Source organism: Enoplosus armatus, chromosome 4 (assembly GCF_043641665.1).
Source record: "Enoplosus armatus isolate fEnoArm2 chromosome 4, fEnoArm2.hap1, whole genome shotgun sequence".
In the NCBI taxonomy this organism is placed as follows: domain Eukaryota; kingdom Metazoa; phylum Chordata; class Actinopteri; order Centrarchiformes; family Enoplosidae; genus Enoplosus; species Enoplosus armatus.
This window is the reverse complement of record NC_092183.1, coordinates 25,513,127-25,532,718: the sequence shown is the minus strand read 5'-3', so window position 1 is coordinate 25,532,718 and position 19,592 is coordinate 25,513,127. Positions and strand designations below refer to the sequence as shown.

Sequence of the window (19,592 nt, the reverse complement as noted above, 5' to 3'; positions counted from 1 at the left end):
TGGTTGTGCAAGGCTGGACTCTTCTTAACTCGACGTGAACCGTTGGGGTGAGGTATTCTGATCTCTCAGAACGCTTACGTATCTGCCCAGCACTCCACGCCTAACTGAACGTCACTGAAACGCACAGAGGCCTATGATGACGTACTGCACCTTCGTGAGGGGAATAAAGGGGGCTAAGCAAAAAAAAAAAATCTGCTCTAAAAATCTGCCAGAGAGATTCATAATGTATGAATTCATATCAACGAGCATCTCTGCTGGTTGCATTCATTCCTGAGAAATGTCTTTTTGACAGAGAAGGAATTTGAGTGTGTTTTACTCGTAATTAAAAGCAAGCCTTTCTCGATGAATTTGGAATGCAACCACCAGACACGGCGCGATGAATTTCCCCTTTCCCAGCTTCTCATCGCACTTACTTTGTGTTGCCTGCGGTTGCAGTCGGTGCTGATCTAAATGATCTGTCCTCCATCACCCCTCAAAGCTGTAACTACGTCACCAAATACGCCGGAGATGACATGAACAGTACAAGTTAATATGAAGCACCTTGACTTCTTGAGGTCAATTGACTCGAAAAGGACATTAGTCTTCTCACGGAGGGCCGCGGTGAGGACGTCGGTGTTTAAATCATCTGGAGTGTTTTTGTTCAGCTTTCGGCGCTTGCTGGAGCAAAGTTTGTGTGTGACATTTGGAACAAAGCGCGCTTCATGACCACGGCGGAGAAACGACAGCAATAACATCGACAATCTGTTGGACGGTCCACTCGTACGACCAACGTGATGAGCCACAAAATGTTTACGACAAGACACTCCTCACACATAAAGCCTGGAGCGGTATCAGCTGACAACCAACCCCTCGGGTACAAACACACACAGGCATTTGGCTAGACAGACCCACACAGGGGCAGACAGATCCTCTGATTGGACAATAACTCCAAAACAGGGAGTGCTGTGTGCCCCTGACTGGCACAGAAATAACAGAGAGGAGAGAATCTCTTTGTAGCAGGGTGGTCATTGGAGGTGGATGCGGTGTCCCTGCTCACACTGATATCTCATACGTGGTGCCTCCCACACCTGTCACCTTTTTGACGTTACTGTGGCGACTGGGGCTGAGGGTGGCACCCTGGGCACCGGGGTGGCAGTCCATCTGCCCATTAACTTTCATGGCCTCTCTGAGTAGGAAGAGAAGAGCAGAGAAATTGATTCAACACAAAGAGCCAAAGGTATTCAACGCAGACCAAACAATAAGGGTTGTGGCAGCATGCAGATCAGTTGTCTGGAGCATGACCGTCACAAATGACAAAAACAGCATAGATCTATGGGTGATTACTTGAAAGTGTGCTTGTTAGTGAAGCAAAAGACTTGGAAATGTTAGACAGGTAGATGAAAAGCATGCAAAAGAAAAAGAAATGAGAGGAGTCACACAACTTTATTCATCTGACATTTGTGAAATTATACAAAAATGGATATTTTACTAGAAAGGCAAATATAAATCAGAACAGAACATGTAGGAATTCACACCAGGACAGTACTTAATATGAACAAATGGACAGAACAGTTCGACAAATACCATACACCATACACAAATGCTACATGTTGCCTCAGATAGGACTAGTACACTAGTGCCCATGAATTGCTGGCTGTGTCCAGCAGAAGGAGCAGGGATTCCTGTGGGAATACATTCAATGCCCACCAGTCCCCACTGGCTCAGTACAAGACATGCAGTGCCACAGAGGTAACATTAGGATTCATACCTTGGGCCCCCCAGACGAGGAGAGTCTGTCCTCTCGTGGGCACTGATGTAGGAGAGTTTTTGGTGGGAGTAGGAGGGGGATCGGGGCATAGCAGGGGAGTGGGGCTGGTGGGCTGGGGAGCGATAGGAGCCCTCTGGGCCAGTGGCCCTGCTGTGGCTGCTGTTGGTGCTACTGTGATCTGTGTGCAGGGAGGTGGATGAAGTCCTAGGGGCGCGGCCGAGTGTGGAGCCAGCATGGCGCAGCACAGGGGTTCGTTGCCCATAGCTCACCAGCCCGACCCCCATCAGGTTGTCCCTGGAGCCTCCATAGGCTGGGGGTGTTGGGCCTCTGGAGCTGGGGCCACGAGGCCCATCTGGATAGCAGGCACTGGGGGGTAGGCCATAGCCCCCATCAAACACACCAGAGTCCTGGGCATAGATATGGGCCTGGGAGCGCCCGTGCAGTATCTGCCGCTTCTCCCTCTCCTCTATCTCCTTTCGCTCCTGGATGGAGGCCATGATGGTCTGGGAGAGGTTGTCGTAGCGCACCGGGGATGGGTCTCTGTCCCTTGGGTGAGGGGATTGCCTGCCCACCCCCCTGGGTGGCATCACTGGACTGTAGGTGGTGGTGACCTGCTGCCTCTGCATTTCAGGTTCCCGGATGTGGCACATTTTGGTGGGCAGGTAGGGCGAATGGAACCCCATGGAGGGCATACCACGATGGGCCATGCACTCACTGGCAGTGGCTGGGGAGATGCTGGGGTTGAGCAGGCTGTCATAAGACAGGCTGCCATTACGGTTGGAGAGCGTGTTGGGCGAGAAGACACTCTTGTAGGGGGTGGACGTGACTGTCTTCGGCTGCAGGGCTGGGAGCTGGCCCTTCTCCGGCCGGCGGTGACTCTGCTTCAAGCTGAGAGAGCGGGAGTTGATAGGGTCAGAGTCCAGCTGGAGGGGAGAGGACTGGAAGGTGCGGTGAAGGGGAGCGTTGGTGTATTCAGGCAGGTCAAGGTTTGGCTCAGATCGGTAGTCATGACCGCGGACACCTTCCTCCAAGATGGCCGAGGTGTTCCGGTCATCTGGCATGACAATCTGGGGAGCAAACAACAGAATAATATGTCAAATCTTAGTGAAAATGTGAATGAAGTCCTTGTCCTTAACAACTGCTACTGAAGCTTTTGCACCAGGCAATAAACCCTTGGCTATTAGGGTGGAGCTACTAATCAAAGTATCATGCTGCCACATTAATAATGTACCTCATGCATGAGTGCCGAACAAATCACGTCTTACCTTCTCTCCAGCAGTGTGGTAGTGGACTTTAGGCATGGTGCCAAAGGACGGCCTGAATTTGTACATGGCTGGAGTGGAAGGGTGGGTCTTACCAGAAAGGGAACTCTCTACAACACACATAGAAAGAAGACCAGAGTTAACAACGTAGAGATAATAGAAATTACGCTATTATACCAGCTCTGATTGAAAGTCATGTCTGAGAGAAAAGACAAGACCTCAGGGCTGAATTCTATTATCAGAGTGAAGAGGCTGTAGGGATTGAGTTCTTGAAACCCACACCATCACCATTCCTACATAGTGAAAACGAATGGGAGTGGGTGGGTAGTCAGATGTGTCCATCTGTGAGTGATATGTAACACATTCGAGTCCTGCAACAGACAACTGTCCATCCTTGACGAACGACCTAATCCTTGAGCAAACCGTGAAACCCCAACGGCGCTTCTTCTGCTCCAAGAGTGTCGCCGAGGGATATGCAAAGAACTCTCACTTCCACAAATTATGAGCCCTCTAAATTGCTTTTAAAAAAGGGTAGGCAATCCATTTCGACCAACTGCAGTACTTTGACATACCAACAGGCAGCGGTGGTGCTCCATGGAAGAGCAGAAAGTGTTCACTCCCTGACAAAATGCACCATGACACTGGAGATCCTCTGGAGGGAATCTGCTGTTGTAGGTTCACACTATATATTATTGACCCGTCATACTATTGAATGAAGCAGCATAAAGAACACATTACCACTGGCCTACCAGTGCCTTTAGATGTAAAACCACCATAGGATCTGTCTTGGGGTCCTGCTACACACACCACCGGGAAAAAAAAAGAAAAAAGGTGGTGATTCATGTTGCAATGATTCACTCTGAAATCTTTCCATTGTGTCACAAATCTGGTGCTGATTCAGTGAACAGGGCTCGCCTCCTCGCTACAAATCATGCCTATTCTCCATAAAAAAAACCGGGATGGACATTTATCACGCTAAACTAGCGCCAAGTCACACACTGGGACACTAGTGATATACAGAGGGAGTTTGGGGAACATGCTGTTTGGTGCAGCCCTGACAGGAAAGAGAAATGGGATTGATGATGACTGACAGGAGCAAGAGAGAGAGAGAGAGAGAGAGAGAGAGAGAAGGGGAACAGTTGTTGGGAGGCTGTGTTCCTCTATTTTCTTACCTTCACTGGACGTCAGCTGGCTTTTCAGCTGGTTGTACCTGTCAGCTTTGGGCGGAAGCGGCGGCTGGGTGTCTTTGTCCTCCAGGCCGTCCAGGCTGCTTTTGGACTACGGGGAGGAGAGCAGGGTGTTTAAAGCATCCAGAACAGGTGGGGGAACAGCAGATGAAATCGAGAAGAGCATGTGTTAGCGGGGATGCACCAACACAACTCTCACAGACGGCTGCAGGGTAGCAGAGCTGCACTAAGCAGCTGCTCTACTTGAGGTGAAATGAATTCTTCTTAGCAACTAATGGAGTGGAAATGGCGAAAGACAAATATCTCAGAGTTGGATTAATAGCCTTTTTTTCTCAACAGAGCATTCATTAAAAGAGTACTCAATCGATTTAGCATTGCACTTCTGTAACATTGTCGGACTCACTCAAATGACGTCAAGTGTCAACAATGTCCCGTTTTAGCGATGGAGAAATCCTCTAATATATCAGACTTTAGTGAGCTACTGTGTCCTTTTATGCGCTGCCTTGAGTGTGAGCCTGTGTTCAAATGGAAAACTAGGAACAGATGTGGGGGCACACCATGTCATACATTTGTGACACAAAACTATGGGTCAAAATGTGGGTCAGTTGGACGTTGGAAACAAAGGTCTGCAATAACGTGCGCAACTCACCTTGGAGCTGATGATGGTGCTGTGGACGCCATTGTCGCTGACCTTGATGGTGATTTGCCTTTCTGACAGGTCAGGTCGGATAAATGGGGGCTGAATTTTGACGTGGGGCTTTTTCCTGGGGTCCAACATGTACCTGCATAAAAAAATTTTTTTTTAGCATGGTCTGGCAGTCAGTGTTTCCATTACATTTGAAGTGTTCAGTGACACAGTGTCCATTTGCCTATTGCAGTACAACATTACTCATGTCATTTTCCTCCATGGTCCCCTTCAAGAGATATACAGTACAATGTTGAAATTAGTTAAGCACTTTGTGTTTGCATAATCCCATTTGGCTAGTTACACAGTTTAAAACAGACATTTCAAACGCAGCTTCCAGGACAGAAAAAACTGCATTCAGTGGTTAGCGAGGAAACTTGGGGAGTAACGTGGTGCATTTTACGAGCAGTCGTAACATTTAACAGAAATGTGCGTTGCTAAATAAATGTTACTGATTTGCAGTCGGATTTAAAAAGACTCTGTAACTCTGTTCCGTATCAGTCAGGTCCAACAGGCTTGTGGTTCAGTAAATCAAAAACCCTCCATCAGGGACGATGCAACAACTTAACAGCAGATGCTTGTAACACAGCATTTCACCCCCACCTGCTGTTGTCTCTCTCTCTCTCTCTGTTGGTTTTCATGGAAAACCTATTTCCCCATAGGTTGTAAAACGTTCTGAGTTTTAGCGATGGCTGCGTGTGTGTGTGTGTGTGTGTGTGTGTGTGTGTGTAAAAAGCACGTTGACTTGCTCTGCGCTCTGATTCCCATTAACTGTTGTTCTACAGAGTGATTCAATTCTCTCAGCCATCTGCCTTCCCCCAGGGTCGCTGGCCGCTTTCAGGCAGAACTGGGTACACACCGCCACAACCACCTCAGAGCACGTGCATACGCTCGCTCACACACACACACACACACACACACACACACACACACACACACACACAATGCTGCCCTATGTGTTATCATTGCCGTTAGATGGTGCTGCACTGGTGCAATGGTATGGATGTAATACATATCTGCATGAACAGTTAAATGTGTACTGACTGAAGAAAACCCCGAAAAGCATCTACTGTACATACACACACACACACACACACACACACACACACACACACAAACATCTTACCTAGGTGCCAGGGGACTACATAAGACATACTCCACGTTGCCACAGCAACCCTTGGTGAAGGGATTTACTCCTCCACGAAACTTGCCCGTCACCTGAGAAACACAACGCCTTGTTTAGAGTAGGAAGCAAAGGAAGCACAAGGCCACAGTGCACACACACACACACACACACACACACACACACACACACGAGGTCCAGTGCTTGAATATAAAGAAGGTGATTCATGTTATTGAAGCATCACATAATTAGTGTGTGTGAGAATATTTGTGCTGCTGTCCTTTTACTGCCTGTGTGTTTACTGTTTGTCTTTATTGCGGTAAATGTATTACCGTCCACACAGACTAATTGGACTGTATTATTCTACTGTATGTGCACAGCTGGAGAGCCAGTGCACACTTCTGGTGACCAGAGGTGTATTTCAAAAGACATCCCCCATGGATCTGCGCTGGTGCCTCCTCACCTGTTCGTTGGTTGTTCGACCTCGAGCAACGAGCACCATGTGGAAACCTGTGAGTCCCATGACTGGAATAAAGAAGAGCCCTGCTATGCACATCACCACCAGACTGGACACAAAGGTCAAGCTCAACAACAATATAAGGTCACAGGGACACGGCCGGATGCGTGATAAGAACATCTCCATCGACTCCTTCGGACTGCCGAAGCTACTAGCACCAATTTTTGTCCACTCAAGTTTAAACAGACAATCAACCAAAGTATCCATAAAAATGAAAAATAAAAATTTCTAGCAGATTTCCAGCAGTGAAAGGATACGTGACAGTGGAGTGCAGTGCTCCCAGTCTCTCTCGGTGGTGGAGGACAAAGATGAGGCCGAAGGAGAAAACTCCCACCATGTGGATGCTCAACGACAGCAGGAACAGGAAGAAGTAGCGATAGTTCCTCCGTCCAATGCAGTTGTTCACCCAGGGACAGTGGTGGTCGAAGTCCTTAGGAGGGAGGGAGGGAGGGAGTTACGCGTCTGAACTCTATCCAAGTTGTTTATAAGGTGTTAAATCGTGTGACTTACAACTGGCCTGGGCTTTAAATCTGATTCTGCCTTTTGTCAAATAACATGTAGAAGGAAGAGAACAGGATGCAGGAATACAACTGCGTCTTCTGCGTCCTGTGTGTACATGTGTATTACTGCCCTGCTGTGTGCGTATACATTTGTAAGACCAAAATGAGCATATGAAAGCTAATACTGATCATTTTTACGCTTGAAGCTGCCAAAAGCTGATATCAAGCCGGTAATTACAGCCTTTAATGATTTAACCTCTTTTTTTTTTTTTTGGGCCAAAAATGTAGAAATTATTTATATATATGTATTCAGTGTCTCAGATTTTAATTATTGGCAGACAGAGGAGCCTCTGAACCGATTCAAGCTACAAAATATGTACTATATGCAAACAAGCGGCACCATATATCACATCTGACAGCGCAGCATCAGTGTTGATTAAAAGCTAATATTGACTTAACATATCAGTCTAACCTTGATGCATATTTAGATTTCAGTGCCTGCATGTATACTGAACACACACACACACACACACACACACACACACACACACACACACACACCTCCACACAGTTGTCACAGACGCTGCAGTGCGAGCAGCGAGGCGGCCTGTAGAAGTGACAGGTGGCGCACCACTTCATCCGGACCTGAATGCCCTTGATCTCCACGTTCTTGTAGAGCGGCGCTCGGAAATCGTCGTCCTTGTCCTCGTCCTCGTCCGCTGCGGGGGGAAACACACACACACACACACACATTAACAGGGCACAGATTGCATATGGTGGAGTGGGAGAAATACAGTCACAAACACAAAGATGGTTTCTGATTTCTGATTCCATTTGACAGGGACAACAGGGGAGCACCTTTTTTGTTTTAATGCGAATTAAACCTCTAACCCTGGCAGTGCCTTGCTCTGTCTGACCTGAACCAACCCAACCCACCACCTCTACACTACAGCATGAGGGTACAAGCGGCCTTTCCCGCTGTCCCCGGTGCGACTCTGCAGCCAGTCAAACCGTTTATGAGAAGCTTTGTGCTGGCTGCCACTTTCCTTTGCCACCGAGAGCTTTTTGCTTTGGAGCTGCGGTGCAAAATGAAATGTCTTTCAGCTGATCAAAGGGCGCATTCACACGATGCACACTGGAGCTCCAACCTGAGAAAATAATTTCACAGTACAATAATAACTGCAGGGAGATCCAGGTAGCTGAACACACATAGAAAGCAAGCAGGGAGCGAAAAGAGAAACAGCAGAGAGAAACAAAAAGGTAGAGCGCAGAAATAAACAGCTCCGTGAGCAGCCCTTGCTCTGTTATTATGGCTGTCAGGTCTCTTCAAATAGATTTTAAAAAGGTACACCGCCTGCCAAACCAACAGACACAAACAACGGTTACGCCTGCGTCTCCTCTGACAGCTTCTTTTTCTGCGAGTTCTCGATGCAGGAAGTGCTCAGCAGACGAAAGCAGCGGCCTATTTCACGCAATGTACGTTTGCACTGCGGAAGCAACATGCAGCCCAGTTCAATTATTATGAAGTCTGTGCCTGAAGTGAGTGAAGCAAATGAACTATGATGATTCTCGCCTCATGTTCAGCCTTATCACTGAAGAGTGAGGTATTAATACATTTTAGGCTTAATACTGTTATCGCCATTGGTGTTAAGTTGATGTAATCTTCAAATAGAAATTAAAGCTCGCATGAAGGTCAGGTGGGATATTGACGCTCCGTTTTCTTTGGATTATTGAGTATTTTATTGACAGGAGAGACGCATTCTGGGGACATATCTACAAGCGGGAGGGACGAAGTGTTTGCCATTGATAACAAGTGTATCGTCCCTCATGAAAGGGTAAACTGTGTTTGGTGCTTGACAGAAAGCGTACAGTGGGTTTATCAGAGCTTTTTCTCTAAAAACAGCTGCCCATTGAACCACGCTAATGGGAGCGCTTAGACTGACCCGAAACAACCAAGTTGCGGGCTGCACAACCGAAACAATCGGCTGAAAGGACGTTAAAAACGCTTCGCAAACTCATTCTCTGTGGGTGTGTCACCGCCACCGACGGCCTTTAAAAACATTGATTAGCGCTAACACTTTCTTTCGACGTCCTCTGGGATCGAATACAAATGATTTTTGCCACTCATGTTCCAGTTTACAGGTCAAATCAAATTGAGCGACCATAAAAGAAGAAATCACTGCTTCACCGTGCCACAGTGGGTTACAGTGTCAGTGCTGCACGTTGACCAAATAAAAATCAAGTGCTCGCTCAGATCCTGCGCGACGTCAGAACACCTTTTAGCCAGCCGGGAAACTTTTCTATCTGAAAATGTCACCTGCTGAGTTCAGTGAATTGCAGTAGATTTGTGCAAAAATTGCACTAAATTGCAGAACTTCCTGGATTTTTTTCTTTCCCTGTAACTGTGTGGCCTCATTAGCCACAGTCATCCATGTCATCTGTCTACCACCTCGTTTTGCAGTTTCCTCAAAAAAAAAGAAAATGACAATAAATCGCTGTGCCGTACGTCAATGACCTGAATAGAAAAAATCCTTAGCACACACCAACCTTTCATTCTCACTTTTACAGTCTGGATGACGGGGTGATTTTCTAAGCAGATGTCATTTAATGGTTATGTCAGCTCTAGGTCTGCTGCCTGTGAGATGTGACATCAAGAGCTTAGAAAACTGCTCAACCCTCAGTGGGGGCGGCGGCAGCAGAAGGCCACTGTCACCTTTGGGGAGACAGATAACCTGCGCTGTATACAACCTAATGATTATCACCCCTTTATGAGCAGAGAAAGCTCTTCCTAAAGACAGGTGCTTATCATTTACAAGCGCATTACAAACATCCCCTGGGATGAGTTCAATGCGCTGAGGGCTACACCAGCCTACGTCAGGAACGCAAGTCAGCGCAGCTTGTTTGCAAGGCCGAGCAAGCTGAGAAATACTCAATACACCCTCGCAATATGTAAGGCTTGTACAGCCTCCGCCGGTGTCCTGCATGTGGGGCATGTGGACTTTCACAGGCTGTAAGGCAGATAATGGGGTAGTGGGACATTGGGGAGGGCGGTGCTCTGATAAATGTGCTGCTATTAAAGGTGTACCCTCTACACGAGGACTCAACAGGGAGGGAGCATTACTCATACTTGTGTGCACATACATTATGACAGACTAATATTTTTAGACGTCAGGTAAATATTGCAAGTAACGCCGGTTGTCCCCCGAATTCTGCAAAAGGGAGAAACAGCATTTACACCATTTGCACACTGACAGACATGCGAACTAACCTCTGGGGTAAACTCCAGGGTCCATGAAGGTTGCCATGCTGAAGTTGGCCAAGACGAAAAGGAAGACCAGGCCATTGTAGAGAGGCACAGCGGGAGAGATTACCTTTGTCAACCAGGGGCACCTAGAGACACAAACGAATGGGACAGAGATTAGGATTTTTTTTTTTTTCCATTCATTCACACACATTTAAACATCACATTTTGATCAAAGGTGCGTTTCTGTTGTTCAAGTCTTTGTCGTAACCACGCGACTCCCCGACCACGAGGTATTCAAATGCCTCTTATGAGTCTCGGTTCAAAACTGGAGCAATAGCCACAATCGGCAACATGAATACGGAGAGAGAGAGAGAGAGTTAGAGCAGGGCGAACAGTGAGCCAAGCTCGGTGGACGAGGCTAACAATCCAACCTAGCTGTGGGGCACTTGCCGTCGCATCAGGCTGACCACCTCAATGGAAACCTGTCAGGTCATCAGTGGGGACCCTCCTTTAAATTCCCCCAACATTTTGCGCCTAGGCTGACCTTCTCCGCTGCCTGCAGGTCACAACTCCGTCAGCGCTGCGAAATATTATAACTGTGGAGACACCCGAGTCACACCCACAGCCCCTGCTCAATCACCTGGGCTCAAATGTCAAGACACCGTGTGCCTCCTAGGGCGCTATCATCCAAGCCAACTGTTTGTGCGGTCTCTAGAGACGAAAAACACAGCCAGAATGAAGATGTGGTCAGAGACTCGGACAGAATTTGTGAATTAATAGTGTGTCTCGCAGGAGAGGGAGGAAGGTGTTACAAAGAGAGCCCCTCACGTTCACTTGTGCGTCGATTCTGGCAGCTCTTTCCTGACATAATGACGCCCACGCCCACTCGCACACGCAACAGATTCAAGCATGCCTCTCCGGCTTATTCTGACGCCGAATAGAAATTCAATTTCCTGGTACCGTGCCCCGAGATCACCTTCAATCCATATCTCCCCTCTTTTGCTTTGTTGAATTATTCAGGGGAGAGCCACTAGCAGACAATAGAGAGGCGCAAACGGGGATTAGGTGGCCTCTCATAACCAGTCTGCACCGGTCCACAGCTTTGTGAGGGGCTAGTGTGGGCTTGATTCATCCTTCCGAGATATCACTGCAACAGATCAGGGCAATAGTGGGGCCGGCTTCCATCGTGTCACATGAAAGTGTGGCTCACATTTTAATCAATACCTCAATGATGTATTACAAGCACATTATAAACTCATTAGAGGCAGAGATACACTTTCTTATAATTGGACAATCACCAGGAAAGTGTTGTGATGTAATTCTCATTATGAAGGCATGCTGTCAAAGGATAATTATCTGTCTCTATCTCTCTCTAAGGATTGCAATGGCGGTCCAAAATATCTTAACAACTGTTGCATGGATTGCCATGAAATGTTGGATGTTAGTATGAATCTTACTGATTTTGGTCCCCTGGCTTTTCCTCTAGCACCAGGTTTCAAGCTAGTGAAACATCTGCATAGATGGATTGGCCCAAATTTGACATTCAAGGTTCCCAGATGATATCCTACATACTACTACCACCACCATGTTGTTGACATTTGTGGCTTTGAGTCAAATGTCTCGACAACTATTGGACGGATTGGCATGAAATTCATCTAGCGTCAGCACCAGGACGAAACTTTGATTTGTCCAACACTTTGGCTCATGACCAAACACCTGCTGTTGACATTCCCATCAGCCTCACTTGTAGTTTGTGTTTAGTGTACACTTGTATCAGTCAAACATATCAGATAAAAATGAAGAAACGTTTCCGTCTCACAAAACTAAAAGTTTGGTCACTTAACTTTCGGCGCCGCTTATTCTCGGAATTCAGTTCCAGCGGCTTATTTTATGGCAACATGTTTACTTTTGCAAGATAACAACCTCAAAGGACATTTCAGTGGAATTGTCATTTACACAGAGGACTGTAGTGAGTATTACCGCGCTGCGTCATCGCAGCTTTGACAGCGAGCAGATGAGGTACAAACGCTTGAAAAAAATTGATCAAAGAAAAGCAATAGCATGCAGCTCCGCCGTCTTACAAAATCCCAATTTACTCGCCTGTCTAAGGATCATGTATTTTTGCCCACAGTGTGATACAGTCGAGCCAGAGAGAGGAGGGGGAAAAAAATGGAGTGCAGCTGACAGCAACCATTTTGGGAGCCTGGGAGCAGACAGCGTGGGAGGAAAATGTGACTGAGAAAAAAGCCTGATTAAGGCCACAGACACTGGTTAATTGTGTAGGAGTAACAAACAACCACAGAGCGCTTATCATCGCTGTTTACAAGCCACTTTTACTGCTTGTGTAACCATGATACTTCAACTGGGGCAGCGAAGCCTCCTGCTTGTCAAAAAGTTTGGGCCAACTTTATAGAGCTGAAGGGAACTTTTTGCTGCCAAAAGTGCAGTAATGTAATGGGTTTGGTCGGGTTAGCTTAAAGTCCCGGGGCTGGCCAAAGCGGAAGAAAGGCCTGGCCTCTCTGTGGTAATTAAAATGCCTGCAAACGGGAGCTGGAGCGGTAACAAAGCCTGCACCCTCTAGCCAATCAGCATTTAAAAAAACCCTCCAGCTCAGCAGCCCCCGAACATGCCCAGCACCCTGTCAGGACAGAGGTGTAAAGATAACATTCATGCTGAAAATCACATTTCACCTCCTGGATGAAATGAGGAAAAGAGCGAGGTAAAAACAAGGGATTAAAGTGGAATAATCCACAGCTTGCTCCTCAGGCTGGCAGGGAAATGCACTGCCCCCCCCACCCCCACCCCCCAACCCAACCTTAGTCAGATCAATATGAGCCAGACTGCCACCAAAGGGCACACACCTTCCACACAGCGGTTTTCACTTTGTCTTCAAACATCAGCATCGTTAAAGGGGACGTGAGCTTTGACTCTCTTTTCTCCTCATTTAAATATGGCTCATGAGTTTTGGTGGGCATATTTATCCATTAGGTTGGCATGATATGATTATTGATTCAATATGTGATACAAGGTGATTGCAATGCACACTACAGTCAAATGTGCTCAATTAAAGCAACAGCAGCAAAGTAAGTCATAAACGACTGCTTAGGAGGCGATAGAGAGTATAGTTTGTTCACGTGGCTAGAAAATAATAATAACACAAAATAAATAAGTAAATATTACATGGACGCAGCTTTAATTTATGTCCAGACGTGAGCAGTAAAAATCTGTGTTTTAAAATATTCATGGTAGATCCCTTCAGCTCGACTCAGCTTCATGTAAACTCTCTCTAAGTTGTGCAGCGGCACTAGTTTCCCCCTCCTGTATCTTTGTACTCCCGCGGGCCTCATCTCATTTGTGATGCTGCATCTGAGACACAGTGAAATCACATCACACACACACACACACACGGTTAGCTTCGTCCAGCGTCAGCTTAGGGGCTGAAAGAGAGAGAATATCTTAGCCTAGGGTATCTGATAGCCTTCTCAGTCACTGCAGCAGTAGGGGCGTCTCTGGCTGGGTATTAAGATTAGAGAAAACACCCCTGCTTTCTGGTGATGATAACCCAGCTGTCTTTCCAAAAAAAGAAAAAAAGCTTGAACACAAATCCTGACTTAAAACCTCAGCTGATTGCCAGCCACCCTTAAAGAAACCCACAGGTTTCAGTCAGTCGACTAATAAAAATCTGGGTGGAACTCTCTGAAATGAACCCTCTAATCCCGCTGCTGTGGAAAACCTATGGAGTGCTCTGCGGTCTCTGTGAAGTAATTAGGAGCTTGATGAAGAGCTCAAAGCTTTTCAAGGTGGTAGGATCAGTCCGTTGGCGCAGATGCAGCCTTAAGTATGGCTGCGATAATCAATCGCATCTACCAAGGAAAGCCGTCGACATGCTCCCTACACCCCAAAGCTATTTGGCTACTCAAATCTGCCTGTCCTTCATTTGCCTGCTTTAGAACCGGAGCAGAAAAAGCAGCCCTGCCTTTGAAGTTGCTCTTATCTGTTCTTTTAGTAGCTCTGGGAGAGGGGGTGGGGGGGGGGCAGAGTCTGAATAACCATCAAAGAGAAAGCGGAGTCAATCCAGAGAGCTTTTGGCACCAACAGGGACGGGTATCATAACTTTCTTAGTCCAACATGAAGGCGGACATTTTCACCAGATGCCAGTCGTGACTTTGTGAATGAAAGGGGGTGGGGGGGGGCTAAAATGCCCAGTACGTGTCTGATTCATTCAGGTGCTGAATGCAGGTTTGCTGTGAGTCAGCTGAACTCAAATCTGTTATTATGGGCTCAAATCCAATCATTGTTTTCTCGCTTGTTAAACTTTCTTTTCTTTTATATCCAATCTAGAACGTATGACAATCAAAGGGGCACTCCAGCTATTTAAGTTCCACTTCCATAAAATAATTGTCGAACTCAGAATGGTCAATGACACTTTCAGCCACTTGCCACAAATAGTGCTAACTCTGCGTTTCAGCCTGGTGTTAAAGCTACAGTTTAATAGCAAATACGGTGGCGCTAACTTGCTTTTGAAGGAGAATAGGGGAGGAAGTAGATTATTAAACTAAAATTAGACTCAAAATGAAAGGAAACAAATCCCAGTTCCCTGTTAATACCAGAGTTAGATTTAAAAAAATATATATATATATATCTGGGAATAGTTTTGCAGTTAATTATTATTAGCAAATTAAAAGGTTTGCTATAAGACGTGCTCTTTTTAGACCTTTTCATTTTCACAAAGAGTCCCCTGCTAGCAGAAATATTCGATATCTCTGCTTTTCTTGACGCTCAAACAGTCATTCTGCAGGAGCAATAGATCACCTACATGCAGGAGCAGAAATGAAGCCTCATCAAGACTGTGATGCTTGTGAGCATGAATGACACTTGTAACACTAAACGATGCTGCCGGGCCACTGGGAACACTTAGAGTAATGTGTTCAGCCCATGGTGAGAACACCATCCCACTGATTAGTTCATTAATGCTGAACCCAGTGGGACGCACATGGGAGGCCTGTCCTCTTGCAGACTGCCTGCTGAGACCCAGTGATCCAGAATCTGTTGCTGAAGGCTGGCGTCGTTTCATCTTCCAGGAAGTGACTTTTCATCATGATTTCAAATTTGTATTCTATTAGCAGGTGAGCGGGAAGGGCTTGATTATTAAGGTTTCAGCCGTGATCCGCGCACCACATTAGGAAGTCTTTTCACATTTGTCTCACCGGGCCATCGCATCACATCGTTTCACCCGCAGAAGCCCCGCGCCAGCTGAAACACTGCTGAGCTTGTTTTCCCGGAGTCATACCCGCTCTTCCAAATTCTGTCAAACGTCTTTTACTCCTTGTAGGATTCACGAACGTGCAATCGTCCCTCACTGCTAACTCCCCGCCGGGACCTGCCAATCTCGAACGCAAACACATCCCAGAGGCTCTGCATTCACACTCGTGGCATTTAGTATTCTACACACACCGACACACACACACACAGCAGCAGCAAGCCTGTTGTCAATGCAGACAGCGGAGCCGGTCAGGCTGACTGGGTATCATGAAATCCATTTCCTCAAGACAATAAGTTATTTATTAGCATTGGGTATTTTCTCTCTTTGCTACCCACAACAAGCTATATATATTCACATTCAGAGGATGTATTTAATGAACATTGTGAAGGAAATATATGATATGGAACAGCTGACTCATAGGATAAGGAATCGTGTCAAGAGAAATGGGGGGAAAAAGGACATTGTTTACATGTCAACGACGAAGATGGGAGAATGAACTACTGACTATGCCACAGGAAGAGACAGCTTTTTGGGAGACATAGCAATCCAGATCTTTATGTATTGAAAAAGCAATAAAAAATAAATAAAAAAATACTCTCCTTGAAGCTTGAAATAATCATTTGACAAATCCAGTACGTACGACTGTCCAAACATTTTCCATTTCAAAAGTTGAACCGCTTCACGTTGAAGTCCATTCTCGCATACTGGACTCTCACATGAGATTGAGAAACGTGAAATCAAGTTCATCGATGACTTCTCTCCAAGACAACAGAGCGGAGGAGGGGGGGGGACCTGTGCGCAGCTGCAGGGTACGCTGTGTTCCATCTGCACTTGAGCTCCGAGCTCAAAGCCATTTGCATTTTCATGATTGCATGAGAGGTCCAATTGAAATGAAATCAAATGCGTTGCCCCCAGATGCTTCTCTTTTGTATTTTACATATTCATAACTCAGTTTTTAGTGTCTGTAGGAAGGAGGAAAGGAAAGCTGTCCCATGAAAAGAAAAAAAAAAAAACATTTCCATTTCCCTCAGCCATAAATGCAGTTTAACCAGCTTACCACACTAAATTAAATCACACTATAAATAAGCCCAGCGAGCGCTGATACCATTACAAACGCCGCCTGGCTGCATACCTATGAGGCACATGCTGAAATGAACAGTTTCATTCCAAAGCTATATTTACAGCTGATACATGATATACCTTTGAGCTCCAGAAATTCATCGAAAATCTCAAGTTAAATTTGAAAAGTGCGTCACCCAACTGAAACCGAGGGAGATTTTGAAGATTGATTGAAGATTGTTTTTTTTTTGTAACACAGACTGCAACTGATCTGTCATCTGACTCAGGATAACAACATTTCATTCATATTCCCTGCAGAGTTTCCTCTTAACGTGCTGAAGCATTTTGTGGGAGCAGATGTCACATTTTTCAAACAGGGATCTCGCTTGGTGATAAAACAAATATTTCCATATGGGAGAGGAATGACTGTGTGTGTGTGTGTGTCGAGGGGAGGGGGTTAGCGCCACCTTTTCCTTTATCGTCCTACTCACTGTCTGTGTAGTATTAAGAGAAATACACTCACACATATGCTTTGTTAATCGCCCAGTTTATCTCCCCCATAAAGGAAAATCTACAAAAGCACAAATCTAACACACACACACACACACACACCCACACACAGAGTAAAGCTCCAACAAATCAACAACGCCTGCTCTCACAATCCAATAAAACAAATGTCAAGCACTTTTCCTGATGAGAAACAGTTTGCGTTGACATGTGTCCAATAAAGGGCCACAACAAACGCACCCGTGTGCATGCATTCACAAACACAATGTGTTGTGTGGGCTGGTGTGTAGTGTAATCTCCCCACGGGGTGATGACACATGTGCTGCCTGTCTGTCAGGCTCCCCGTGGGAAAATGGAAGCGCTATGGGGCAGTTGGAATAAATGAGGCACTGAGGCTTAACTAGACAAGTACAGTAAATATCTGGGTGTATTTAGACCACAGTAATAAGGACACAAACAGTCAGCTCTGCCAGTGCAACTGTTGCCTGTGTGTGTGTGTGTGCACGCGTGTTAAACTCTGCCAGATTGAATAATGCATCTGTATGAAACCCAATCTGGATATTGGCTTTTGTGAGGGGACGAGCGGCTGGATTCAGCAAACATGGACGCCCCTCGCTTCAGACGACCGTCGGGGCTGCTCACTCAGTTGCCAGGCTGACGTGTGTGTGGAGGGAAAGCAATGCCTGCAGAAGCTTGGCTTGCCCCGTGTCACATTCCCAGCCACTCTTACTCCAAAGCCCGCGAGCATTGCGGCCCGCATGTGTGGCCACTGTCAAGAGCGCCAAGAGTTATGACTCGGAGAGGCGACAGACGGAGTCGCTCAGTCTGCTTCAGCGGCCTGTTGTCAGGTAATTAGGTGCTGGACGTCAGTGTTGTGCAGCAAAATGTAACAGACACCACGCACGGGTTGCATTCAACTCCAAAAAGACGTTTATAATTTAACAGCAGACGGAGGCACACGAGCACAAACGCACAGAGGCAGAATGTAACAGTTAGACAAAAACAAAGCCCTGACACAGTTTTAAGAGGAGAGACAAGCCGTTGACCTTAATGCACAATCACCCCGCAACTTCCACACAATTACGGCTGTTACCATTTTCTTTTTTTTTTTATATCTGCAAGCGCCATCTGCAAGCTGCCTCCATCCACACCAGTGAGGTCAGTCCAATTCTCTTCTCACTTCCTGCAGGAAGCCGAGGTCGAGCTGGGATTGGACAATGTGCGCGCACACGCACGCACAAGTCGGCTCTCCGGAGAAACAGAGCACTGCTCTCAGCGTGCAGCAGACACAATGTGGAGATCCTAATCAGGGATACAGTACACATTAAAAAAAAACCCACACCCAAACAGAGGCAGCAGCAATGGTGGGTAGGAGGCCTGCCTTGTGTTTGGGGTTTGACTAATGTGGATTTTTCAAGGCCAGGCCTGATACCTTAGGCATGTTGCTTGTCTGCGGGCAGTGTTGGCAGTCACTGGTGCATCAGCTGCTTGCCTGCCTTCTGGTCCTGGGGATATTTACAGTATAACTCCAACCCACCTTGCCAAAAAAAAAAAGCACTGATTAAATGGGATGGGCAAACTGCATCGTTTCCACAACTCAAGCATGTCCTTCCTGCTAATCCACTTAATCACACGACCAGCCCATACAATGTGTAGCACAATGGCAGTCACCATATAAACAAACCTCAGCTGTGTTTTTGTGACCAGTAGCAATGCTAATGTATTTTCACATTCAGAAAAATTGTCCTCACAGCAGCAAACCTGTCACAATGGCTGCAGAGTCACGCTAAACCCGCTGACGCAGCCGGTGGCAAGCCGCAGCAAATTCTGGTTGTATTTTAAATCCACTTCTAGTTGCCGGATGCTTGTCTGTCCCTGCAGAGCCCATCAGCCTAATGAACTGTTCATCAATCAGTTTAATGTACACACACACACACACACACACACACACACACACACACACACACACACACACACAGGCCCTGGCTGGTACAGGGGCTGGCAGAGATGGATGGCACAAGACTTGACTGGTATAATAAAACAAGGGGAGATGTCCACACATATTCCTCTGTCGCTCACAGCCAAAGCTTCAAGTCGGACACCAAGAAGACGGGGAAGGCTTTGGGAATCCTCCCGGAGAGGCCTGCACAACTTTGCGAGGCCAGAAATTGTCAAAATGTGATTAAATGTGGGAGAGTCCGAAGAGAAACAAAGCCTAATGTTGCATGCTTTTCTGCTAATGTTAAATATAAGACGGCTCCCTTGCAGCCACGTTCAAGGTCCAAAGCTTTCAGGCATCGCTGGCAGAAACATTTCTATGCTTTCTACGAGACGGCTGCTACAAAAGCTTGGAATAATAGTTTGTTCATGTGCATTATTAAATTGGCCATTACTGATGAAACCCAGTTTGTGTTTAAAGGACATCAGCGGGCTTCTTGTAAACGAAGCCGTTTTACTACTAACAGGAAAATACATTACTTGAAATCTGACCTTTTTCT

General features: G+C 46.4%; 1 protein-coding gene across 2 annotated transcripts in view; it reads right to left on the bottom strand.

Moving 5' to 3' along the window:
- Positions 1-1,032: 1,032 nt before the first annotated feature.
- The window catches only part of zdhhc8b (zinc finger DHHC-type palmitoyltransferase 8b), a 53,193-nt gene continuing 34,633 nt past the window's right edge, over positions 1,033-19,592 (bottom strand). Inside the window, exons 2-11 of one of the 2 annotated variants that reach the window (XM_070904585.1) lie at positions 10,290-10,411; positions 7,583-7,740; positions 6,779-6,951; positions 6,468-6,570; positions 6,008-6,099; positions 4,846-4,978; positions 4,182-4,287; positions 3,013-3,119; positions 1,748-2,814; positions 1,033-1,165 (exon numbers count right to left, since the gene is read on the bottom strand). In XM_070904585.1, coding sequence (XP_070760686.1) covers positions 1,033-1,165; positions 1,748-2,814; positions 3,013-3,119; positions 4,182-4,287; positions 4,846-4,978; positions 6,008-6,099; positions 6,468-6,570; positions 6,779-6,951; positions 7,583-7,740; positions 10,290-10,411 — 2,194 coding nt within the window. Of the gene's footprint in view, positions 1,166-1,517; positions 2,815-3,012; positions 3,120-4,181; positions 4,288-4,845; positions 4,979-6,007; positions 6,100-6,467; positions 6,571-6,778; positions 6,952-7,582; positions 7,741-10,289; positions 10,412-19,592 lie in introns of those variants that run through there. The other variant, XM_070904586.1, reaches the window with a different exon arrangement.